This window comes from Mastacembelus armatus, chromosome 3, assembly GCF_900324485.2.
Source record: "Mastacembelus armatus chromosome 3, fMasArm1.2, whole genome shotgun sequence".
Taxonomy (NCBI): domain Eukaryota; kingdom Metazoa; phylum Chordata; class Actinopteri; order Synbranchiformes; family Mastacembelidae; genus Mastacembelus; species Mastacembelus armatus.
In genome coordinates, this window is record NC_046635.1 from 26,552,616 (window position 1) to 26,580,059 (window position 27,444).

The window sequence follows — 27,444 nt, forward strand, 5'->3', positions numbered from 1 at the left end:
CCGTGTATCAGCAGCACCAGTGGCGGTTGTTAGCCGCGACCGATCCGGTATGGAGGTCATATTTGATTTGATTTGGCTTAAATTTTACGTTGGATGCCCTTCCTGACACAACCCTCTGCATTTACCTGGACTTGGGACCGGCACATGGAGACACTGGATGGTGCCCCCCTGTGATTGCATTTTTTATGGATTAGGCACGGATTTATTATTATTATTATGCCCATTTTATTGTGGCTTTTTTCTGTTGTTTTGATCTGTTTCTGTTTCTTGAGGAATGTATTATAAAGTTTCCTATGAGAGACTGGAGCATAAGGCTGAATAAGGTTGTGTAAAAAAAAGGTTCCAGGCTCTGATTGGGCCACGTTTTGTCAGTCAAATAGGGCCACACTGACTGGATTATGGCGTAGCACTCAGACGGTGAGGGGAGGGCGGGTTTGGGTGTTGTCCCTGTGTCAGAGCTGTACTCAGGATTCCCGTTTGAGATACAGCTCATTGCACGACGCGTTACCTCCGCTGCCGCACCATCTTGTGAAACCTCGGCCGAAAACCTCTATCTAACGGACCACCATGGGAGTCGAAGGCTGTACCAAATGCATCAAGTACCTGCTTTTCTTCTTCAACTTCATCTTCTGGGTAAGCTGATTTATTTCATATACACTCGATGTGCGTTTTCACATCGTTACGCAGCGCTGCCTCCTCTTTTGTCGTTAGATGGTTTTGGTCCGTCTAGGATGGCGATGCTTGATCCATAAACATCAATAGTACATTTCACATCTTTAATTATTCCTTCTGAATAATAATATGGCAGGTTGTACAGCAGTGCCGGAGATCATGGCGAAATTCTTCACACCAAATAAAGTGGTGGTAAAGTATATGCAGTTAAATGACTACGAGACCGTTCAGGAGGTGGATAGATTTATAGATTCCCTAGAGCTGGACACAACATGCCGCAGGAGAGACGCGTCTGTGTTCGGTCAGCATGAAATGAAACGGAGACATTAGCGTGTCTCCACAAGTGAAAGCGATTGTATAAGTTTGCTGTGGCATGAAACACGCGGTCCCCTTTCTCAGTCAGATTTTAGACCCATGGGAGAAAGTTAATTATGTAATGATCTGATCAATTGGCAAAATGGTTGGTTGGAGCTCTGCTGTGCCAAGGCCCAGGTGGTGGGTGGGAGCAGACACGGACTTTCTTGGGTTTTGAAAATGGCTTTGTTTAGATTTTACACCCTTCCACCCAACTTATAGCCTCTCTCTCTCTCTCTCTCTCTCTCTCTCTCTCTCTCTGTGTGTGTGTGTGTGTGTGTCTGTGATGGTTTCCATTTGGTGGGCCAAGGCCCTGTAAGGGATCATGGAAACATTTGTGGATGTTTAGCTTTTACTGCTCATGAGTAAGACTTGCTGCATAGCCCTCCTTTTTTTGGTGCTTTCCTTTTAGCTTCTTTAAAATTCAGCAGTCACAGCCTAAATCAAAATGTTTTTAGTGTCAGGAAACCTGATGGGCTGATGATCAAATGTCTGCTGGGAAACAGAAAGAAAACAAGCTTAAGTTGGGAATAAGACAGAAAATAACCTCATACACTGCAAGGAGGACATATTATTGTGTTGTTGCTGAAATATTGAAATATGATTCAGAAACTCTAGTTGGAGTAAAGATTTAATCCATTTAATTGCATATGAATGTCAAAACACTGCACAGTGGTCTATAATGATCTGACACAGGAGTATACAACTCTCACAACTCATAGTTGTCACAAATAGCTATTTTTCATTGGAGAAATTTTAAGGCTAACAATAGAAATATAGCTTTAAGAATGTGGGCTTGCATGCATTTTATTGACTAACATACATATGATATCATATTGCGTTGCAACAAAAAGTTGAGTCCAGTTCAATTCTTTGCCTGTGCATGTTGGCACACCTGTTGGCCACAGCCTGGCTCCATTGACATAAATAAGAGGACTGAGTTTTGCCATGCAGACCCACCTTTGGCCAAATGTGTAAGGCTGATATGTATGTATCATATAACAAGCTGCTTTTTCCCCCCAAATTATACTACCTACTATGATGTGATGTGCAGGGCTGTGTTTAATATCAACCCCAATAGCAAGCAGAGGTTGGACAAAGCTATAAATGGAGAAAACAAAAAATAATGGGTGTGCCCTATAAAGTCTGTGGCCATGCAAGCGACTTTGTGAGGCCTTAAATCTGCTCCTGAACACAAAGTGCAGTTGAGGCTAAGAGGGATGTCATTAGCTTGGTACATATCATGCTTCCTGGTATCGCCTCTGTGTAGAGAGAGTCTGGACACATTAGATGATGTGATAGTGCTGTTAACCCCATAGGTCAACATGCTGCAAATAGATCCATCAGTTTAAAAGTATTATCATCAGAAAATCAGGAAGCCAGTGTTGGGAATTTTAAAGGGTAGCAGTCAACATTTTCTCCATGTAAAAGTGCAGTTTTATGACACTGTATGTTACTGATGAATCTGTCTATTATATATTTTTTAAGTTAAGGGTCAGTCTAATTCAGGATTGATACAGGAGACCCTTCATCTCCGCTGCCATCAGCCTATACATCACCTTCGCCTGTATAATCCATATGAACTGGACTGTTAGTGATTACTTTTATTACTTTTATTACTTACTTACTATGTATTACTATCACTACAAGACTGTGTAAATTTGCCCTCAGGGATTAATAAAGTTTGTCTTGTCTTAATAGATTTCTTAAAAAACCAATGAAAAAACCATAGTTTCACAGTGAGCACACTATCAATTCTTCAGATATTTTGCTTTGTCTGACACAACCGACTTATATTAAATACATAGGACAGAGAAGCACAAAATCACAAATGAGGATTAGACTTGTTATTACAATACATAACAATTAATTATGGAAGTGGTTGCAGTTACTGTTGACTAATTAATCAACAAATATAATACTTGTATCAGCAGTATCAAATATAATAGTGTCAAAGTTTTTTCGTAATGTCGGACATTTGTCGTCTCTTTTTAATGCCTCCAGTTTTGCATGGCCCTCCAGGCACAGGTAGGCAGATGTGGTGAATAAATTATTATAAAACCAGGCCAGCAGGTTTAAATACAGTCAAGGCTGTGATAACACAAGGCAATATCAGCATACAGGTACTGGCGGGTTAAGGACAAATTGGTAATCCAATCAGTCCAGGGGAATACGGAAGAGACAAAGTCTGTACACATACAGAGAATCAAGAACAGGCAGGCAAAAACTGGCAGACAGTATAGACAATAGAGGGTGAAACTGGTGAGATCCCAGCAGGCGAGCTGGTGACAATCAGGTAGAGGACATGTGGCCAGCAGCTGGTGTACATGTATAAAGAGAAGTGAGCGTGCAGGTGTGCAGGGCAGTGTCAGTGTCTGTGGACAGAAATAAAATCCAGGGACATCTGGAGACTGGGTGAAAAACTGCAGAAGAAAGACATGAGGATACTTGTCATTAGGCTGATCCAACTTTAAATTTAGGTGCATAGTCTTAATATTTGTTAACCAGAACCTCCAGTATTTGGATCAAATCTGTAAAAACTAAGGGGCATCAGATTACAGCAAGTAGGCTAGCTGTTAATTCAGTGTACCAAATGCATATTTACCTGACATTAAGTCAGTATAAAGAGCCGATCAAAGTTAGATCAAAGAACCCAGGGTTCACAGATCAGGGCCAAAATAATTAATTGGTAAATAACTATGTCATAGTTTCTGCATTTGGAAACGTTTGGTGTAAATCACTTTTAGCTGTTTTTTAGAAAGTAATAGAATTCTTAAAAATTATAATAATGAAAAAAACGAAAATGGGAAATAATGACCTGTAGGGCATGTGTGTGTGACTTGAAATGCAAAATAACCATGGATAAGAAGCACTGCTAATCTACAGAAGAGTCACTTAAAGTGATTGTGCATTACAGCATCCCTCTGGATCCTGTTTTGTTTTTAAGACAATAGCCCTTTTAGTTTAACACTGAAGAGCTGTGTGAGAGGATCTGTCAGAGCGAACAAGTCCAGTCCATCTGAAGAGTTGCTTTGACTGTGATATGCAGTTATTGAGTTGTTGGCTCTGGAGGCCTCGTCTTTTAAAGAGGACCTCCTGTTGCCATAAATCACACTGGACACTGAGAGGGTTAAGAGGCTATGCGGGTTGGGGGCAGGGAATCCTGTGTGTGGTGGTATAGGAGCTTTATGGGAACTCCAGACAACAACCCAACCCCCCCCGTTGCACTCCTCCAGCATGCCAAGCTTTCTACAACCCTGAGAACTCGGGGCAGCAGGCAGAAATAGACACCAAAGGCAAAACTGAAAGAGGAACTTGACTATGCTGATCTCACATATTTGAATGGTGGAAATTCATTATTTTACATAATACATAGTACATCTTTTCACCCTGGCTCTCTTAGTAATGTTTTTTTAATGTTTGAACTGAATTCAACGAAATCGGATGTGTCCAAATTAAATTACAGTTTTATCTTCATTTCCACTTCCTTGTTTACTGGTTTTAATCAGCTGATTTACTATTTTAGTTCCAAATGGTTCCCAATAAAAATGTGTTAGTCATGGAAAATGAGGCAAAGCCACACCTAGATGAAGAATCAAATCTTAAATTCTGTAATGTTAAGACATTTAGTGCTCAGAAATGTCCTGGTAGCTCAAACAGGAGTACACTTGTTGGTTACTGTTTTCAGCTGTGGATGTGGTGTGCTAGTGAAATTTTATGGTGGCGGGGAGGTGTTCGCTGGCCTGAGTCAAAATAAACTGCAGCGTAATGAAGAATGTTGTCGTTGAAAATAAGCTCAGTTCTGATTGAGGCCAGCATGCAAAGAAATCAGTTCAGCTTACTCCAAGGCATTTGGTCAGTTTTTGTCAATTTCATGTCATGATTTGTGTATCAATTTGTATGGATCACAACCCCGTCTAACACAAGTACCCAGGACACTGAAGCAGAGTATACCAAGGTTTATTAAATGCAGTACAATGAATGAAATGTGGGTCGTGAATTGTAGGCCAATGGTGAAGAGTGATGATCCAAGAAGAGTCGGCAGGTGGTGGTTTCTCCGACGGCCAGTACTGGTACCGCCGGGCTGGTCCTCGGAGATGGAGGTGATATGTCCGTCTCGGGTCCGCAGAGCACTATCTGACGGCGTATGGTTCCCTCTGTGGCCTGTCAGAGGCCGGACTCTCTCCAGGCTCGGAAAACAGGAAACAGATAAGAGAACCAGGTTAACCAAGAAAAGACACAGAACAGCGACAGTACTCGTACCTGAACCTCCTTCGGAGCGGAGATCCCGGTAGGTGCCTGCTTAGTGTCCACGGACAGTCATATAAGAATCCACCAGAGAGAGAGCGTCCCCCTCGTCGAGTCTTCTCCTCTTCGTGGGAACAACAGTACAGAGTACAAGAGCTAGCTCCTCCGAGCCGTATCCTCTTGACAAAACAACAAAACCAGAAAGGCGCTGGGCACACTGGCGATTCCTCCGAACCCCAGTTGTGCAGGACGCTAACTGACTTCCTCAAGAAGCGTACACAACAGACGCCGAAAAAGAATGAAAAGTCACTTGCCGTAAACTGGAGATTCCTCCGAATCAATCCAGACGTCAAGCACCCGAACACGAATAGCTGAAGCGTGAATCCTCACTGGCGTATGGCGACAAACAATCCGGCGATTTGTGTCCCCATGATCCCTGCTATTTAAGCAAAGGACCGCAGGTGACACAAATCAGCAATCAACTATCAAAGAAACTGAAAACAACCAAACCAGTTCCTGTCATGATCCTCAAAAATAAAACAAAACAGGAAGTCCAGACTGCGGATCATGACATTTCATACTAAATAAGGTTTGAAATTCTGCCACCTTGCAACCTTATCTCAGCAATCTTCCACTCTCCAGTGTATATTATGTTCACTGTAGCCTATACAATAGGATGTTGCCAACATTTTATTTGATTACACACATACTCCACATTCAGATGCTTAGCGAACCATGTAGGCTTAATCTCAAGCTTTCTTTTGTTTGTATTCATCTCTAAATAAAACTACAGACTCATATTTGTGTAAAAAGCTCTAATATTACTTTATCTTAAGATGTGTTTCAATGATTCTATTGTGAAATTAGTCTGAAATAGTTTAAGATCTGTGGTTGATCCACCTGACTCAAACATCCCAGAGAACTTGATAATGTCTCAAAAGACATATTATGGATTTGTGATCAACAAACGTTCTCATAGAAAGTAATGATGGGTTGTTTGTGTGTTGGACAACTCCCTGAATCTGTAGCTATTGTGGGACCATGTTCCGGGTTCAGTGGCTTTTTATTGTTCTTTCAGCCACGTACAGTGAATATAGTGCAGTGAAGGGAAACATCGTTCCTACAGGAACAATGGTCCTATGTAAAACAATACTATTATACTGATTTTTGTAGCTGTGTGGTTGTTTATCTCTTTCTATGCAAGATTTATACAACTGCTGTAAATGAAAGCCTCTCAGAAATATATTTAAACCTTCCTACATTTCAGTGACTCATCTTGGGTAATTCACATGTTAAGGAGGTGGGGAGTTCCCTCACAGGCAGTAGTCAGTCTGCGGTCCTGATGTCGCTGTGTGTGTGTTGAATTTCTGCACTCCTGCCAGTTATGGTGTTGATCTGGTTGCTAGGCAGTTGCTGGTCTGAGCTCTGGAATGGGCCTCAGTGGAGAGGACGAGGACAGGGAGAGAGTGGGGGCGGCTGAGCATGTTTTGGTTAAAATCTTTTCTCAGAAACTACTGTTAGCTAGATTCATTTAGATATTCTCTTTGGCTACATTCCCTGTTTTAAATGCATTCATGTATAAGGTTTATAAAACACACATGTGGGGCAGTAGGGTGTCTGCTGTGCCTGCCAGGGGTTTATTTTGCTGCTGCTGTGTGTAACAGGGTTTGTTCCTGTGTGCTTGTTGAGGTAAATGTTAACTCTGGTTATATTCAGCATTTCTTTGTCGTAGGCCAAACAAGAGGCCCCAGGAAGGTGTATGTCAGTGTAAGCCATCCTAGGGAACAATACATTTACGAAAGCTATACCTTGCACTATGTGCAGGGTTTCCCGTAGGAAATTGGTCAGCAGAGGAAGTTAGGAAACAAAACCTGGAGTGGTGCAGATTATAGCTCCCTTATTCATTGTGTGTTATCAGACGTAAGCTGAGATAACCCTCTTATAAGTAACCAAGATTTAGTGAGACATTTTGGAAATTCCCTAGTTGCTTTCTTGCAGTGGATTACTGTAAAGTTTACCAAACTGAGGGTGAATAACTTTGCTTGTCAATTGAGTGGTGTCAATTCTTTTATGCAATTTTTGGCAAGAAAGCAAATGGGCAAATTTTCCTGATGGTAAACTTAGTGTTTTTTACTATTTCAGCAGAGACACTCTCTGACTCTCTGTGCAGTGATTGCCAACAGGGAGTCCTGGTCTGTTTGTAGTGTTAGAAAAAAATGCAAATATGTGCTGTGACATCCTGGCTCGGGACCCTTGTTTCCAGTAAATGTAAAAATGACACAAATAATAAAAATGTAAGACATAATGAGAACAACGTAGTGCATATTGAATGAAATGAAATGGAAGAAGAACTACATGTTTTGTGTTGTGTTGCAGCTTGCAGGAGGTGTAATCCTGGGTGTGGCCCTTTGGTTGAGACATGAACCCAAGACAGGAAACCTGATGGAGCTCAATTTTGATGGCACCCAAGCACCCAACACTTTCTACATAAGTATGTATCACATCTCTACTGTCTGTCTCTGCCTTCACACTGTCTTTGTCTCATGGAAAATCACTTGCTCAGTTTGGAGTTATAAACTGCCTAGTTCATAACTGTATCACACGAAGAAGATGCGTTTCTTCCTGGCATTTGTGCTCATTTGCATTATTTCCGCATGACAATAGTGCCCTCCACTAAGCAGGCCCACTTAGTGTGGGCGTACCACTGTTACGCAGTGGTGCTTTTTCATCGAGAAACGCTTTTAAAAGGGGTTTATTTTGTGATTTTGTCATATGTACTGTTGTGACGCCCTATGTCCATGTCAAAGTTCAAAAACTTGTGGTGAAAATACGTTAAAATGCTCATTATATGTCAGAAATTCTGTTTTCAGTCCACTCCATGCTTTTGTATCTACAATTTTTGACATTCATAAATGCACCTCCACTTCAAGCCTCAGCACCAGGTCCAGCCTCATCCAGCACCAGAGCATGCACACTAGGTGGTGTCTTGTATGTGTTTCTGTTGTTGCAACAGTGCAAATTAGGAAATGTTAGACACCACCAGGAAATATGATTTATATTTGTAGTCCTTAGTAGTACAAGGCATGCATTTTTTCACTCATGTCCAGTTCTCGGCAGTTTCAAATTTATTGGGCTACTGTGTGGCCAATAAATACTTTGTATAATCCCAAACTTTAACTGTAAGTATGCTATTAAAACATTTTCTTGTCCTATAACAGTCAGCCTACACATAACTATTTCAGTGATCAGCTGTGGTGGTGACGTTGCTAAATAAAGAAATAACACACAAGTCTCATTTGACTTAAACGAACATGTTTATTCTTGGCTCAGAAAACAGACTGTACACATGAGAAAAAGTACAGGATCTTAACTACTCTTTCTCCACTGGTCTATCTCAACAGAACTACAATGAGAACAAAGTCAGTAATGTCTTCTCTAAATAACAAATTCCAGTTGAACATAAACGTAACTGAAACACTGAGATACTACAATCTCAAAAACAGGTGAGTCTCATGTCAAAAATTACTGTGGTCAGTGGTTAGTACAAGAGGTGTTTTGAAAGGGATTGAGCAATAATCCATTCATCTCAGTAAGTTGTTCTTCTGAGAGCAGGCCTAGCAGCTTGTCTTAGCATGTAGTTTTTGACATTATCTGCACAGAAACATTATCTCTAATCTAGTTGACTATTTCTAATGTTACAGCTCAGAAACAGAGTTTAGAAGTTGTATTAAGAGTTATGTGGGAGCTTGAAACTTCCCCTGGTTAATGTACAGCTTTCTGCTTTATATGTAAAGTGGCTGCTTTTTGTGTTTTGTGCACTGGTGTGCAGGTGCTGATTTAACTTTACTGCCACACTACTTATAAATAACATATCACTCATGTTTCTCTGTCCAGCTGCATATGTGGATCCTAACAATAGCAGAGTTTCGACTTGGCACTGATGATTAATTTAGAACAAAATTGAAATTGTGAAATGAAGGCGGTCTTGTAATTTTCAGATCAGATCAGAGGAACTTTATTTACATCCAACGGGGCAATGCAGTTTGCAGTCAGGCATGATAAAAACAGTCATAATGTTGTTCATCAACAACAACACAGCATAATTTGTCTACAATTTAGATAACTATCGTAAATATAGTAATAACTGTCTGAGGAGTAAAAATATGAAGTGAAAAGATCCACATTACTCTGGCACAGTCCTCACAGGGGCTGTAGATTACTCTGATACTGATCAGTTTTGCTGAAATGGTGTGGATATAATTTATTGCATAAACTGATGCACAGCACAGTTGCTGACATATGAGGCTAAGTACTACTGGTGTGATGGAACTAATGTTTACAGGCAGGATAATATATGAGGCCAATCACTGCAGTACTCAGTATACTATTACTTTGATTACCTTTGTACATTTTACCACAGATAATTATTTGACATTTTACGTTTTTTATTTTCCACCTATTACTGACAGATAATCTGAAGTACATTACTTACTGTACATTACTTTCCTGCTAGAAATTGAACCTGAAAACAAAAACTGTTGCCATTATGTTGTTTATAGGTCATATTAGGTTATTCACTCACAGGTTCAGACACTGGCCTAAATTTCAAAATAAAACTTGCCATTTAATATATGCTGGAAAATTCTTTCATCACAAAGGACACCATGATATGAAACAGGGTTAGCTTTTTTTAACTTAAACAAATACAGTGAGGGAAATGCTACTGGAACAGTACAACAGTATATTAAAACAAGTATTGGCATATCACTTCTTTTGATGTCATCGAAAACAATATATTTTCTTGGTGATATATGTAATGATAGGTTCACATTAACTATTAATGATTGGAATAAGTGGATCTCCTTCTGTGTATAAGGCCCTATTGATAAAGATGAATGTTCTATTTATTATTAATAGGTTAGATAAAATATAAGGTCTTTCATACGACCTAATAAATAGTTATTAACCTCTGTATCTACAGTGTTTGAGATTTTGTTTTTTATAATAAATTAGTGAAAAGCTGAAAAGTTATTTTTCATAGTGACCTGAGCTCTCACAGTATTTGTTGGTGACATATCATTTCTGGATTTCGGAGATCGGAGTAATGTCAAGAAAAACAACAGAACAGAGCAGATATGCTGACTCTTCTGCTCTGTCCAGCTGAAACTGATTCTTAAATTTGATATCTATGCTTTACTAGCCTGTGTGTACCATGAATAAATATCAAGCTTCAGTAATATATTCGTTTTAGTATTTTGTGGGAAAAACACACTATTACTGTATCATCTAGTTCTACTATATTTATACCTACTCGCCATCTGTCTGGCGGTGACATTATCACAAGATGAGTTCAGCCTCATGTTGTAGGTTTAAATACACAAACATGACACTCACCGGAAATATAATGGAAGAAGTTCACAACCATAGATTATACATTAGATTGAGATGGTCTCTGAACAAAAACATACACACTCATCACACATCTACTCAAAACAGCTGTACATCAAAGTGTGTATGTAACAAACACACGTATTGCTGATATTTCAGTATTAATTCATTCATTAATTAACAAATTCTCCCCATATTTCTAACTCAGATTTTTTGGTATCCCAGAACCAGAAGATAATATTAATCTAATGTAAACAAAATGGTGACAAGAATTGTAGGCAAGACGACATATATAATTAACAGACTTAAATTTGAGACTTGTCTGTACCTTATTCAAAATGTTTTTTTTTTTTTGTCATTTTAGTTTTGTAATTGAATACACAGGTGATTAATACTAAATAGCTGCTGATTGTCCAGTCATTTGTAGTGTTTTTTTTGTGCATTTGTGCACACTTCTAGTGCAGAACAGGATGTGCAGCCATGATCCTCAGTAACCTGGAAATGAGATATTACACTGGGGTGAAATGAATTATGATTAAGTGGGGCAGATGATGACTGCACTCATGAAGCCACTGTCACCTCTTAAATCAGCACACAAAAGAGAGACACGATTATAGGGACAGTGCTTAAAGTTTTCATTCCTAGTGGGATTGCACACTGAAAAAAGTGGAACTAAAAGGAGACTTTCTAACAGCCGCAGTGACTGCATCCTACCCATTGCATAAAGCCTCCCTCTTATTCCGAGGGGGGGTGGGGGAGTCTAGTCGGTATAGGAAAAAATTCCTCACTGGCCCTCCCTTGTCCTCCTCTTCTCTGGCCCCAGCCTGTTTCTTTCTCGCTGTGAAAGTTTTCCTCTTTTTCTTTTTGCTCCTCTTCTCTCCACTGTTCACTGCTCACCATTGTTTCCCCATCTGGTTGTGGTTAGTGTTTAAGTTGCGCTGTCTTGCTTCTTATTTTTCCGTTAGTCCGTCTCTCCCTCCCCCTATCTCTGTCTGCCCAGCCTCCCCACCTCCCGTCTTTGTCCCCTGCTACCATGAACTTTTTAACATGGAGTCCGACATCTGCTTCTCTCCTTTCTCTCGCCATCACTGCTCTCAGACGCAGTTACCCACTGGTGACCTGTCTCTAGCCTTTTTACACAATTACACCTACATACACTTCTACTACCCTGGATATCACTGTAGTCTGTTCTCCAATTCCAACTTAAAAAAACAACAGAAATGAACTAAACTACAGCTGAATAAGCTGTGGAAAGTATGGTCGTGTTTTTGTCTTGTACAACTGAAATAAATTAGGTTTCAAAGAGGTTCTTTTTAAAACTTGACGCTCTCTTTCCTGTTGACTCATTGATTTTCAGTTAAATCTGTTTTTTCAATAGCAAAATATTTGAAGGTTCACTTCTTTCCATGTTACATAATCATTATAGCCACAAAAATGGTGGTTGCAACTTAGAGGAAACTAATCTTGGTCTTGGTTTTTTTTTTTTTTTAATCAGAAAAGCTGCAACACTGTGTCTGACAACACAACAACACACCAACAGTCGCTGCTTTAGTGTTGTCTCCATACACACAACACCGCTCTAAAGATGAGTGGAAAGGATGAGCTGAATTGTGCAGTGTGCAAAAATTCTGCTGATTTTCATAAACATAATTAACATCACGATCACCGTATAATTGTGTAAACATACACTTACACTGGAATGTGGTGGTGAGGGGATTACAGCGAGGTAACCGCAGGCAAATGAATGAAGATGTCACATTTCTGCAAGTTTGTGTTGTGCTTGTTCAACAGCAGTTTGATAAATAACTCATATCCATTACTGGCAGATCTTGTTGCACTTAAGGCTAAGATACATTGTGGTTGAATCTAGGAAAAAATAACATCCGTGGTCTGCTCTGCTCTGCTCTACTCTGCTCTGTATGTGTGAGCAGTTTACCCCACCCTTCCGTGCTCCATGTGAAGGGTCGGAACAAACACCAATGCTTGGCTTGACTTGGTACATCTCTAGTCTGCAGGTTAAGAAGCATTTATGTGTCCTTTTCCACTCTCTTTATCCCAATCTGAAGTCAAACTGATGTCCTAACACCATTGGACTGCAGTATTAATAATCTTCTTCTTCTTAACCAGGCACAGCCCTGCTTAGTGGACGCCATTGGGCACTCGCACTCCGGTGGACTGCAGTATTAATAATAAACTACCAAAAAATAACAGGGACCAGAAGGCCACAGAAAGGAACACTTTGATTGTATAATAAACAATAGTTGGATGATCTCACCTACACACCTAAAAGCATCGGGTTAAAATATTTAGAGGTTTGTTGTTATATTGTCGTCATTCTTTAAGGGACGTTACACCTGTCCTATACTGAATCTGCAGCAGTGCCCAAACAAACAAAAACAATGGACTAAATTTCAATAGCATATGTGGATGTAGTTCCTTTATGTGTATGTTTATTATAGATTTTTAATTCTCTATAGATATATATCCTATTATCTATTCAATAGATTGGAACAGACCATGTACTGATCATCCCAAATTATAAATTGTATTAACTTTGTTGATCCATTGTCTTATGAGAACTAATACGGCCTTTTTCTTATCCGTCCACCTTGAAGTCCACTACGCAGGTCATGCAAAACACTATGTTTCCATCACACTGTATCCCTGCAAATGTGACCTGAAGGATGTATTTAATCCTTCAAGTCTGTTTTCCTTTGGTTTTCACATTTAATGCCATTGATTGTGTTTTGGCCCCTGGGTGCTTCTAGAACACAGTGTGGTGCCTGAACACATGCTGTGTAGACACAGATGAAGGATTGAAGCTGCCGCTGTGCTGTCTTGTTTTAACTGACTCCTGTGTAGACATGATGTAGGGCATTGTTGGTGTTGCACTTGTTTGTACATGGAAGTTAACATTCTAATCCTAACAATATTTCCACCGCCACACACCTGCACAGCTGCTGCACTAAGTGACTGTCTATGAAATACTGAAACTCACAAAAATTGCCCATCCCCAAATGGTGTGGGTGTAGGGTCAGATGCTGTTTGATAAATTTGAAATCTAATATTAATAGAAATTTAAAGCAAACCATTTCTTACTACTACTTATTATTACTTTGTAACACATTGTGTGGTCTATTTATTTGTACCCTCGAGTCTTGAGTCTGATGATCATGACTCATGCTTGTGCTTCAGTTTTGAGAGTTACGTCATCCATCAGCTCTTCTTCAGATTGTAAGGGAGTTGCAGAAGGCCTGATGAATGGAAGGGCATACTGGAAGAGGATCCACAAGAAAATTAAATCAAGACGGACATGAGAGGAATTTTAAGTAAATGGTATTATTGAGAGCACAATTTTTGAATGAGTGACAGATGAGTGGTGGCGTGGCAAGAGAGATCAAGATTGCCAAACATCACTTGAGGACTGTGTCAGCCTGGGGAGCCACAATATAAGAAATGGAGGCAGCACTTGGTCAGTTGCCAAGAAATCAATTTATAAATTAGCCTTAGTGTGTGTGGGTGTATTTATGTGTGTGTGTGTGGCTCTGTGGGTAGGAGAAGTGGCATGGGGTGGGGTGTACAAGGAATGGGATCAGTTAGTGGTCCAGAATCAAATTATGTCTGAGCTGACAAGCAGGAGTAATGATGCTGTGGCACAACACAGAGCTGCATTCCCAGATCAACAAGAACAGAAAAAGACAGTGGGAAAATGTCCCGGTGCTCACTGACATCTATATAAAATATTCGTACTTCAGTTTTTCTGCTGACGTCAATATTTCTATGCTAAAAAGTGATTTAGTTGGATAAAAACTGAGCTGGGCATTTTATTTATGTAGCTCCAAAGTGTCCATTGTTATTTATAAAGAAACAATGAAATAGTTAATGATCTAAAAAAAAAAAAAAGTGGAAAAATACATAAATGAGATCGTGTAAGATCATTTTAAAATTAAAGGTGTAATAATTAGTGCAGTTATTTGGCAGACATGGGTGTAATATTCATAAAAGAATTATCATTAGTGTGTGATTTAAAAAAAAAACAACCTTAGATTTGTGTTTTGTTATAAAACTGAAGGACTGGTGTGGTGGCGTGTGAGGGGTGCTCAGAAGGTGGCATCCTGAAATCTCACCAATAGATACAACTGAATCTTTACCATTTACGCTCACACAATGCTCCTTTCACCAGTTGCTGCTTTCTTAATAATAATAATAATACTTTTATTTATGAGGCGCTTTAAGAACAGCAAGAGCTGACACAAAGTGCCGTACACCAAAACAAAGAATTTACATATATATATATATATATATATACATACATATATACACACATACACACACATACATGAATAAGAATTTTAAGAGTAAGTTAAGTAAGTTAAAAGTTTTTAAAAAAATAAAAACAATAAAAACAGTCCATGATCACTCCATCACACCGGTCCAAAGGCTTGAGTATACAAATAGGTTTTAAGTTGTACTTTGAACATAGCTAATGTAGGGGCTTGTCTTATGTTCAAAGGCAAATTGTTCCACAGCCTTGGGGCAGCAATAGAGAAAGCTCTATCTCCACGGAGCTTCCTCCTCGTTTTTGGTACCTCAAGAAGCTGGAGGTCGGCTGATCTGAGGGAGCAGCTAGGAGTATAAGGGTGAAGGAGTTCAGTAAGATAAGGAGGGGCAAGACCATTTAAAGATTTAAAAACAAATAATAAAACCTTAAAATGAACCCTAAAAGACACTGGCAACCAGTGGAGTGCAGCCAGGATTGGTGTGATGTGCTTGTATTTTCGCGTTCCAGTTAAAAGACGAGCCGCCGCATTTTGGACCAGCTGGAGACGTAAAAGGGATGCCTGACTAACCCCAAGATACAGAGCATTACAGTAATCAAGACGTGATGTAACAAAGGCATGAATTACTAGCTCAAAGTGCTGCTGTGACACTAGAGGTCGTAGTTTTGCCAAACGCCTTAAGTGAAAAAAAACGGATTTTACCACTGCACCGATTTGCTTATCAAATTTAAGATCCCTATCCATTTTGAAACCTAAATTAGTGACCAGTGGTCTAAGATATGATGTCAAGGGACCTAGATTAACACCGGAAGATACACTAGAGGCACTAGAGCCAACCAACATTACTTCTGTCTTTGCCTCATTAAAATGAAGAAAATTTAACGCCATCCAGGCTTTAATGTCATCAAGACATGCGAGCAAACGTGCAATTGAGAAACCCTCCTTTTTCTTCAATGGAAAATAGACCTGGGTATCGTCTGCATAAAAATGGAATGATATGCCATGTTGTCTAAAGATGTGACCCAGAGGAAGCAAGTAGAGGGAAAAAAGTAAAGGACCCAAAACGGAACCCTGGGGAACCCCGGAGGACAGGGAAGCAGAGGAGGATTCAAAGCTGGCAAGACCCACAGAGAAAGCAGATAAATCAAGAAGAATAAGAACCACGAAATCGCCAGTATCAGAACAAGTAAAAATATCATTAAAAACTTTAATTAAAGCTGACTCTGTGCTGTGGTGTGGTTTAAAACCGGACTGAAAGATCTCTAGAATCTCATGCTCATCCAAAAACGCTTTCAGTTGAGCATAAACAACTTTTTCTAAAACCTTTGAAAAAAACGGTAGTCTAGAAATAGGTCTATAGTTTGCCAACACAGATGGCTCCAGACTAGGTTTCTTTATAAGTGGTTGCACTACCGCATGCTTAAAATTAGAAGGAACAACACCAAACGATAAACTACTGTTAATAATGTTAAGGACCAATTTGCCTACACAGGGAAAAACTTCTTTAAAAAACCACGGGGGAGCTGGATCACGTGGGGAGCCTGAGGGATTCAGAGAGCCAACCACATCCTCTAGTTGTGACATAGATATTGGTTGGAATTGAACAAAAAAGACAAGGAACAGACACAAAAGGAGCAGAAACAGGCAGTGAGATAAGAGACCTAATAGTGGCAACCTTATCCACAAAAAACTGAAGGAAGTCATTACACAACTCAACAGAAGCTTCTAAGCAAGTAGACTGTGGACCATGAAAAACAGAATCAATAGTGTTAAAAAGCACTCGTGTGTGACAGTTTGAGGAAATGAGTTAGTTTCATGCTGAGTAATAATTCATTTAATTTTGTTCTATATACTGCTGTAACAAGTGGAATTTCCCCAGTGTGGGACAAACAACAGAGTTCATCTCATACTACCTCATATTTTTCAGCATGTTACTACCTCCACATAAATACACCTGAACACCATTAGCTGTTGACTTCTCAAATGAGTCCAGACTTTTTAGCTGCAAAACCACATGTAATTAGTAATCAACGACCTCACTCAAACAAGCCTGCTAACCTGCCAGGTTTATTTTCAAGGTTACTGCAATATGTGACACGCACAAATTTCAGTTATCAAAACTTCCAAGAACAGCAGAAGAACAGATGTGACTTTTTGCAAAATAAAGCAATGACTTTTTCAAAGGCCAAAGTGCTACTGAACAAATTCAGAAAAAATAAATATTTGTATTAAATTGCTTATTTGTGCTTTTATATAATCAAAGAACAGCTATAGTATAAATATCTTCCTCCTCTGCAGTGCTATCTCTCTATCCAGCTTTTAGCCTGGCCCACTCTACACCAGACCTTTGACCTGAACTTTTATTGGCCTATTTCTGCTTTTCTCAGCTCTTATATTTGGAAAGACAGTGCATAGGAAGAGGGTTGAAACCATAAACCTCCTAAGATTAATAGAACTAAGAAGTAGAGCTGAGAAATTACATGATTCTGTAGAGACAGTTGAACACATTGTCAAACGTCTTACTGTCTATGCTGCACTCTCTCCATCTTCCATAAAGTCAAATATTAACCTGCACTCATCTGACAGCAGAACACATGAAACACATAAAGGCCTGTACAGATAGTTTGAAGTGTGTGTGAGGAAAAAAAAAACACAAGTGCAGGACCTCTTTTATGCCATGGATGAAAATAAAATTCACTTATGGAGGAGGATCTTTGTATAAGAAAATACAAAGCAAGTCCCTGTGAAAATAACAAGAACATGACTCACCTTATTCTACTGGCATAAAAACAATGATGCACCCCCTGCTGTACATCACATGTTACTGCATACATGTAGATATTTTAATAGGGTGAAGAGCTTTTGCAAAACTTCAATGCCACAATGGATTTTGTGGTTTTTATTTGAGTAACTCAGGTTTACATTAACTTGCTTGACTTTCAGAAGTAGAATCTGAAAGCATGCTAAGTTTGCCTTCGAGTATACCTGGATGTGTTGTCTCTGCAAACCTGAAGTTTTGCCATTGATACTAACCAGTCCATCTACGCTGTCTGTTTGCCCAGGTGTCCACATCCTGATTGCTGTTGGTGCAGTGATGATGGTCGTTGGTTTCCTTGGTTGCTATGGTGCCATCCAGGAGTCCCAGTGTCTATTGGGAACTGTGAGTCACAGTCACATTTAGTTTCATTAATTCCTATTTTGTCACATCAAGTAATCAAGTACAACCTGAGTTAGCAGAATCCTTAAACAGACCTGTTGTCTGATGTTTCTCTTCATTTCTGCAGTTCTTCACATGTCTAGTCATCCTGTTCGCCTGCGAGGTTGCAGCTGGAATCTGGGGCTTCATGAACAGAGACACTGTAAGACTGCAAGAATACTAGGGGTTAAGATACACATGCAACATTGAGCACAAATTTACAGTAAATACTTTTCAGGTCTATGAACAATTTGTAGGCTACTTGACACGTGTCTGTATTGATGTACAATTCTATTACTCTATGCTGTCATGCAGTGTTTTATGTTTTACAAACAGCAGGAGTGTGCCAACAATCCACTTTGGTTTAATTGGAATTTCTGTGGAAATGTTGAATATAGCTCACCATTTCTTTTAAGACACTTGAGTCATCGCTACAGCGTTGTGTTTGTGGAGGCTGATGGTAATCTGTTCGTCGTATCAGCCCTCCTGACATAACATGCCCACCTCACAACAAGTTCTTTGTTGTTGTTTTTGGTCTGAATGCCTTAGTTTTTATTGAATGCTGGGCAAGGACAAAGCAATTCACGAATACTCAGAATGCACTTTCCTTTGCAGGTGTCAAGGGAAATGATCAACTTCTATGATAATGTGTATGACAACGCCATGACAGAAAGCCTCAAAAACGAAAAGAAAAAAGCTGCTGGCACTGTGCTCAAGGCCTTCCATGAGACGGTATGAACACAATATAAATTATATAATTTCTATTTATCAAAATGACATTAAATGATATTGAAATGAAAGTAAAATAGTACAGAAAAGACAATAGATATTTTATCAAAACTGTCACATTGGGTGTTCACTTCAGTAATGTTGGTGCACATGTCAAAACTAGAAAAAGTAATTTCGGAAGAAATTACGTGGGAGAGCTGATACGCTGACAAAAATACGAGGAATATTTTAAAGTCAAAAAAGCGGACGAAAGAAAAAAGTGCCAAGGAAGCAAAGAAGTTGACAAAGTAGAAGAAGTTGAAAGAAAAGGAAGGAAAATGAAGTTGAAAGTAAAGAAAAAAGGCAAGAAGTAATCATGAAAAGAGGGGCACTGAAGAAAAAGACAGACAAAGAAGAAAGTACAGGATGAATAAGAAAGGGTTGAAAGGCAATGAAAGTAAGAAAGAAAAGTGAGGAAAGAAAAAAGTGCCAAGGAAGCAAAGAAGTTGACAAAGTAGAAGAAGTTGAAACAAAAGGAAGGAAAATGAAGTTGAAAGTAAAGAAAAAAGGCAGGAAGTAACCATGAAAAGAAGAAGAAGAAGTATTTTATTAATCCGCAAGGGGAAATTAAATTGTTGCAACTGTTACTAAAGACTTCCTGAATCTCTCAGTCTTGGTTTTAGGAGGAATTAGTCTGGGGCCGAATGAACTTCCCATTCGCCACAGTTCCTCATGAAGTGGGTGGGCAGAATTGTCCAGTATGGAGTTGATTTTGTCCACCATCCTCCTCTCTGCCACAGCCTCCAGTCTGTTGTTCCAGTCCAACAACAGATTTTGCCTTCCTGATCAACTTGTTTAGTCTGTTGGCCTCACCAGCCTTGATGCCACCTCCCCAGCACACAGCTGCAAAGAACAGTGCACTCGCTACTACAGACTGATAGAACGTCTTCAGTAGCTTGTTGCACACGGCAAAGGAACAGAGTCTCCTGAGGAAGAACAGTCTGCTCTGTCCTTTCTTGAAGAGTGCATCTGGATGGAGACAGGGACTGGGGTCTTCCTGCTCCTCCTAAAGTCCACCACCAGTTCTCTGGTTTTCTTAATATTGAGCTTTAGACAGTTGTTACACCAATCAACAAAGCTTTTTATCAAGTGAACTCACAAGAGGGGCACTGAAGAAAAAGACAGACAAATAAGAAAGTACACGATGAATAAGAAAGGGTTGAAAGACAATGAAAGTGAGAAAGAAAGGTGAGGAAAGACAGAAGGAATATTAAGGAACTAAAATAATCAAATAAAGGGGGTGAACGGCCTGCCTACTGAAGACAGCATGGCCAACAATGGTGCCTAAAGCAATTTGCCATGAGCCAAGTGCTTGGTAAGGAGTGAAAGAAGTATGAAAAAAGAATACAATGATGTGTGTCACATCCTGTTTGGAGGACATAGCCTCCAACATGGCCCACACTAACAATAGTCTCCATGTCTAACAGCAGTGGACATTAACCCTCTGGGGTCTGAGGGGGTTTTGGGGGCCTCGGCAAATTTTGACATGTCCTGACATTTGTGCTTTTTTCAGTGTCTTTTAAACATATTGTCTGAAGTCTGATAACACTGTAATCAGCACAAAATTGGCTGCAATAATATGTGAGCAGCAAGTTTAAACATGATTGTGTTTTTGAGAAAAAAGTGGTTATGCATGGTTAGAGAAAGGCTACAATTTTTTACTCACTGAAATAAGACCATAAAACACAAACAGAACATTGGTTCACAAGACTTTGGAGACCTGCATGTTGTAGGCTAAAGTGTTTACTTCACAGTGTTGTGAAAGGCATCTTGTTCACACATTCACAGTAAACAATACACTGATTTAAATTTTCTAAGACACTTTTTGTCCAGAAAGGTCATATGCAAGAGTGTCTTGTGGTGTCTGAGGATGAACAGTCAGATGAACATGTGATTTACCTGAGAAGACGAAAGACGCACTGAACGACCAGACAAAGACGCGCATAATGAGCCTTTCAGTCAAAGTAGATGGGACGGATTAGTGCAGCACAATACAAAACAATGAGGAGCCAAACGATCCTCATTTGAGTTAAAATCAGTGTTGTTACTCTGAGGACAAGCTAAACTATTTGTCTCTGTGTGGAATATAAGGAGCGCTTCTTCACGTCCGGGACGCTCTATCATCCAAACGCGCAGAAAAAGTGAGTAAATTCTATGATGAAGTTTGATATTTTGTGTCATTTCTCGCGGGTGTGCACATATTTACCTGGTTCACCTGAGATTATTTACATGTGAACAGTGAACAAGGCGGGACCGCATTACTGTAATGAGGTGAGACGGGAAAAAACGGACTTCTCCTTACGTTCATACGGATTAAATCAAAAGTGATGATTTGTTTTCGACTTGAATTCTTTCACTCAAAAGAAAACATTTCAAGCTTTCTAGCCATATAATTCTTATTTTTATGATCCAAGTATTCGCTGAGATTCTGGTTGTTTTATTTACGCGTCTGTGAAGAGAAATGGCAGAGAGACAAGGCAGAGATCGCACCCTGTCGGCTTTCTTTTTTTAAAAAAAGCACAACGTTTTGTTGTTATTATGATGGTATACCACTAAAACTAGACCCTTTACAGATTTGAATAGATTTCTTTTATCTGTACGATCAGAATTGACGGAGTAATTTCAGTTTGTTTCGGCCTTATCAGGAAACGATGCGTCAAAACGCGCCGGCGCTTGCGTCGACCCCAGAGGGTTTTAAGCAGCCAGTCGGGTTTAAGCAGCCAATATATATATATATATATATAGCTCGGTGGCTCCACACCAGCTAACGGGGCTAGGCTAGCTGGCTTTGACATTAAGCAGCCAGTCAGTCTAATTAGCAATCACAGACAGCTGCTCTGTTCAGCTACTGCTTTGTGTTGATCTGTTGCTATGGTGACCTAAGCCCAGAGTGGGAGGGGGAGTGACACAGCGCTTTACACACGCTGAGTGAATGAGACGCTAACAAAACGTCACCTCACAAAATGGAGGACTACAGAAAAACTATAAGACCTATCGAAGTAATTCTTTCACTAACAGTGTCAGGAGGCTTCAACGAAGAGACCGATCCACTTTTTGTGAAGATATTCCAAAAAATGAACGATTGGTGGCGAGTTAGAAACAGCCTTCGTTTGTGCTCTTCCCCAAAAATGCGTAGCTGTTTTAGAATGGGAGTGAATGAGAGATTGAGCAGTCACTCTCTGTCTGTTTGGCCACGTTGCGGAAAAACCGTAGCAAAATGAGCACAGCATTGCCTGAAAGAGGACAAAAATCTCTACTACTTTTGAGAAAATGGTGTATGAAGAGTCAAAGTTGTGGCCGTGACGGCGAGTTAGAGAGAAAAATTTTCCATAAACTTAACAGCTTCTCCCGCTCTAGCGATGACGTCACCCGCTCTAGCCTGCTAGAGGATTCTGCAATACACACCAATGGAAAAGTTGAAAAATGAGCAAAAACAGCTTAGAAATCAGCCAGAAATCAAAAAGTATAAAAGATATCAAGAAGCTGACTTACAGACTAAAAGTTTAAAGGGTCTAGACCGGTTTAAAGTTGAAATGACGTTTCTAGCCCAAAGTATGACGATTTGGGAAGCTCAAATAAAGAGGAAAGTTTCATGGAAGTTGAAAGTTTTCTCCATAGAAAACCATTATAAAAAAAGGTGAAAAAAGTTGAATAAAAGAAAAACTATAAAAGATAAAAAGAAGAAAAGTAATAGCAGAAAAGTCCTCTGAAAGATGCACGTTTTGAAGTTTGAACGGAGTTTCTAGCCCAAAGCGTCTGGAAGATAGCGACCGAAGAAAAGGGCGAAATAATAATAAAGAGCGAAGATAACATAAGTGTGAGAGCTCAGCTCTCCCACTAATAAATAGTAAAATCCCTGGAGGAATCATGTGGTAGTTGGGAACCTTCAGCAGAGCAGCAGGTTTGCAAGTGACTCAAAATAAAACAATTGCACAGTCAAGATTTCCTGCAGAATATAAGTTAGTCATGGGAAACCTGACAATGTGAGCTATGACTACTTTATTTCTGTATGAGCAGTATGAAGAGAACAGAGAACACCATGAATGTTTTTATATCATCATTATTATCCCTGTGTTGTTTTTGTGTTTTAGCTGGACTGCTGTGGTAAAGGCCAGGGGACCACTTTTCTGACATATGGTACAGACACACTCGGCATCACCAACTTCTGCCCCAGCAGTGGAACTTTAATTGTAAGTGCAATCAGCCATCTCAACTGTCTTATCACCACATGCAGCTTGACCAAACAGGTTGTGTTGTGATGTTGTGGTCAGACTGAGCTGAATAAAAAGCAACTCCATTGTGGCTCTGCTCTACTGTGGTACCAGTTAGGTTGTGTCATAGTCATTTTTGATGGAGTGTTTCGGGGCTTATTCAATGTCTTGCTGAAAGCTACATGAGAAAATTGATACTTCTCTAAAATGTGTACAAAGTTTCAAATCACCTAGTCTGAGTTTAACAAAAGTTCAAAAACATTCTTTCCAACACACTTTAAAATCACTAACAGGTTTTATCTCATCTATTTAATCTACACACAACAGAAAAGACTTGGTCTAAAGTTAAGAAACTGCTGTTGGACAAGACTCTGGAAAGTCACTGCTTCTGACTAATGTCTGTAAGAAATATTAGGCCAGCTGACTACTGCATGTTGAAATAGTGTGTTGAAGTAAGAGGGATACTTTCTCTGTCATTAACCAAGTGGTTGTTGTTGTTGCCTTAACTAAATTAGAACAAAAGCTGGAAGAAAAATCACATGGTTGAGGTCAATTAAGAAGTGTTTGACAGTGAATTTGGCATGTTAGCTATCCATAATAATATTTGTACAGCACATCCATCCATCTTCTATACCCGCTTTTCCTGTTCAGGGTCACGGGGATCCGCTGGAGCCTATCCCAGCTCTCTCTCGGGTGGAAGGCAGGGGTACACCCTAGACAGGTCACCAGTCTGTCGCAGGGCCACATATAGACACACAAAGACAGACAACCTCACACACTCACACTCACTCCTACGGGCAATTTTAGAGTCACCAATCAACCTGACATGCATGTTTTTGGACTGTGGGAGGAAACCGGAGTACCCCGAGTAAACCCACGCAAGCACAGGGAGAACATGCAAACTCCACACAGAAAGGCCGGGATGCGAACCCACGACCTTCTTGCTGTGAGGCAACAGTGCTAACCACTCAGCCACCATGTGTACAGCACATATTATGCTAAAATAGTTACAGTCACTGTGTCTGCAATGTTAAACAGATTTACATTTTATTTCCAGACTCTAAACAATCTGTGATTCACTTTTTAGCATTTGAGCAAATAGTCCACTAAGCAGTTAGTAGATTATTTAAATTTCATCACACATTATACCCGGGTGTGTTGCAGTTAGACTGAAGTCTCTGCAAACCTGAAGTTTTGTGTCTTGTGTTGCGAAAATGTTTGGAAACTGGCTCATAATTCTTACACCCAATCAATCAAATCAAACCTCACTTGTTGACTGAGACCTGATGCACAGTTATGACAATAAAACAAGATAATCAGAGTTTGCAGCCAAAGAAGCTGGTTATAGGAATAACTGTGGAATAATAGTTAGAAGCCAAAGTAAAAGATTTTTTCAGTACACACACAGCAGGACATTTTGGTGTTTTTAAAAAGAATTCATGGTTTTTGTTTTGATGGTTTTTCTTTGCAGAGTTGCCACATGAGGATTCAGATGTTGTTCTCAGATAAGATTTACCTGATTGGCATCGCTGCTCTGGTGGTAGCAGTTATTATGGTGAGAACATGAAGCTGCACATCATGAACATAAACCTTTCAACAACATTGATTCCATCAGATTTATCCAGAAACCTGGTGGAGGCCAAAAACCTCCCAGAGTGTGGTATTTACTGCAGGATGGTCGTATTAGCTTGCGTTAGTTTTGGTTGACCTAATAAACTGACACGCAGTTGTGTGTTGTTCCATGCAGCTCTCTACATTACTATTTGGTGTAAACAAATGTATTGTTAAAACCTTCTTCCTGTTTTATGCTAATCTAAAGTAATGACTCACTTTTCATTCTTCCAGATCTTTGAGATGATCTTTAGCATGGTGTTGTGCTGTGGGATTCGCAACAGCCCAGTGTACTAAAGCGATGGGCTGCCAGCTTACTCGCCAATGAAGGAAGGATGACCTCAAAATTCGTCTCATTCTTTTTCTTTTCTTTTATAAGCAGGAAACGTCACATATTTGCTTGCTGGATTTAGTCAGCTCTTTGAGAAGATAGTGCCAGCCATCCTCCATTGAGCATTTTAATTACACTGTCAATGAATTTTTGTTAGTCACAGATGCTGTTACTCAAATTTGAACAGTGCTATCCTAACCTGATATGTAGATATTACAATATATCACACAGATCACATAGGAATTGCATTCATCAGTCCTGAGATTCATTAGTTGTTTACTGCTTTCATGCCTATGAACATGCTCTTTAATCCTTGGTTTTCTGGATGCTTTTTCACTGTTTTATGTATAAACTGTATATAAGTATATATATTAACAGTGCTTTATGACTGCCTGAGCATGAATATTGTATTACAGTACGTATTCGTCCTGCACTCTGCTTGTTTGTCTTGTCCTAGACTGAACCAGATGATGGCGTAAAGTATGTGAGCACTGGTTAAGCTGTTGGCCTTATTGTGTCGCCCATCCCCGTCCATCTTGGAAGATGAAACCAAATTTTAGGTGATCACATCATGTGCTTGTTGACAGACCACATATTAGCTGCTGCTCAGCTCTGTGGGGAATGGACTGACTTTTGCTTATTTGTAGAGGAAGTGCATGATAACAGCAGGAAGATCCTTGGTTTGCTGTTGTGAATCTGTCTTGCCTTGTTAGGTCCAGTGTCATCTGACCAAGTTTTGTCATGGTAGTCTCCAGCTTCCCAGCCTATTCATTTTCCTCAGTGTTATTTCATGTGACAACAGCAGTAAGTATAGATGCCCATGGGAAGGCCAGAAAGGAGTACATCAGGTCTAGGACACCCAGGGGTTTGCATTAAGCTTTATGCCGTCCTGCTTATGTTGCTTTGTAATTGGCTGAGCAAGTGTATTTGTGTGCACATACAGAGAAGGGAGGGACACAATGTCATGAAAACCTGTGAAATTGAATAGAGCTGCGACTCAGACATGGAGTATGGACATATGACAGTAAATGCATGTTCAGACATTTTATAAATTGTGCCTATTTGCTTTCTTACTGAAAAGAAGATGATATCACCAGTGCCACTTTAAATATGAAGAAGACCCAGCAGGTGATTGGCTCTAATTAGTCATGTTTGATGTCTAGTATTACAATTTCCAGTTTCACAAGTTCCTGATTCTGTTTTTCAGGTCTGTTGTATTAACTTAGAATTTAAACGCATTCAAGAGTTTGTGTCTGCTCCCTTCAAGTTTGTTTTTTAACAGTCTCAGGCTAATTGCATGGCAGAGGGCCAACACATTAACAGCTACAGTGTTGATCATAAATCAGTCTTTACTGCCTTTTGATCAGAAAGCTTTTCCACCATTTTGTCCCATGGTCTGTCTCGTCAAGATCCAGCTGCCATTGATAATGTACAACAGCACGGCACTGCAGCGCTCTAAGTTTCTCGCACCATAAACAGACATTAAAATCGTATCATCTTGTGTAACCTTCCATTATATCACAGCGTTCCTCAACTAAAACTTTGTCTTGTTAACATCTCACACTTAAACTAAGAAACAGTAAAAGTGTCTTCTAAAATATTGTACTAATGAATATAATGAAGGCTGTAGAAAGACAATGTATTCCTTTTTTCTCTTTGTAATGTGATATCTTTGTCTGGTACGTCATCAAAGAAATCAGGAAAGAAGGGTGGACGATTTAGTGGCAGTGCCAACCGAGGGGCAGCAGCTAGTTTCTCCCCAGAAATTATTCAAAAATAAATATGACAACATGATGAGGATACTAGCTGTGCTTCTCACGGTTCTGTCTGTGTTGCTGCCTTTTGGATTTGACAACTGCTGCTCAGGACCCACTGCCTCTTAAATCTCAACCCCTCTGTACTATTCTAGACTTTGGTTTGCCCAAATATAAAGGGATTAAATGTATTTTACAAATAGTCATGTGGTCTTGTCTTTTTCTCTGAGGATCAGAAAATCAAAAGTGGAAATCCAATTTAAAGGATGCTAACATGAAATGGAAACCTAGAGGATGGCTAAACATGACTGAAGCCAGTTACTGCTGAACAAAAACAAATCAAAGGTTTAGTTTTGTTTATGATAAATGAGCAGGGCCCTCATTAGTTTTCTGTTCGCAAAGAGACTTGAGCTACCAGATTTTTAACCAAAACCAGTGAAGAAAAACACAAAACATCGTTTGGCCTTGTGTCTCTTTTGAAACTGATTGATATTTTGTTGAGGGCATTAATTGGTTTAGCTCTTCTATACCTAGTTCACTCCACTCCTACTCAACTAACATGTACATAAAGGTAACACAGACAAAGCAGCATCTTATTGTACATCAATAATACGGAAAAAACTTTACATGA

At 39.7% G+C, this 27,444-nt stretch overlaps 1 protein-coding gene across 1 annotated transcript; it reads left to right on the forward strand.

The window, feature by feature from the left end:
• The first annotated feature begins 453 nt into the window (after positions 1 to 453).
• Positions 454 to 27,015, forward strand: cd81a (CD81 molecule a). Its single transcript, XM_026293897.2, has 8 exons — positions 454 to 633; positions 7,651 to 7,765; positions 18,005 to 18,102; positions 18,227 to 18,301; positions 18,754 to 18,870; positions 22,998 to 23,096; positions 24,589 to 24,672; positions 24,963 to 27,015. The coding sequence occupies exons 1-8, from the start codon at positions 568 to 570 to the stop codon at positions 25,023 to 25,025; spliced, it is 717 nt and encodes a 238-aa protein (XP_026149682.1). The 5' UTR covers positions 454 to 567; the 3' UTR covers positions 25,026 to 27,015.
• Positions 27,016 to 27,444: the final 429 nt, after the last annotated feature.

Bases quoted from the DNA above. Each gene is read 5' to 3' on its own strand.
- cd81a (XM_026293897.2), top strand. From the start codon at position 568: ATGGGAGTCGAAGGCTGTACCAAATGCATCAAGTACCTGCTTTTCTTC. The intron at 7,766-18,004 runs GTATGTATCACA...CTGTTTGCCCAG, and splicing joins ACCCAACACTTTCTACATAA to GTGTCCACATCCTGATTGCT. The intron at 23,097-24,588 runs GTAAGTGCAATC...TTTTCTTTGCAG, and splicing joins CCAGCAGTGGAACTTTAATT to AGTTGCCACATGAGGATTCA.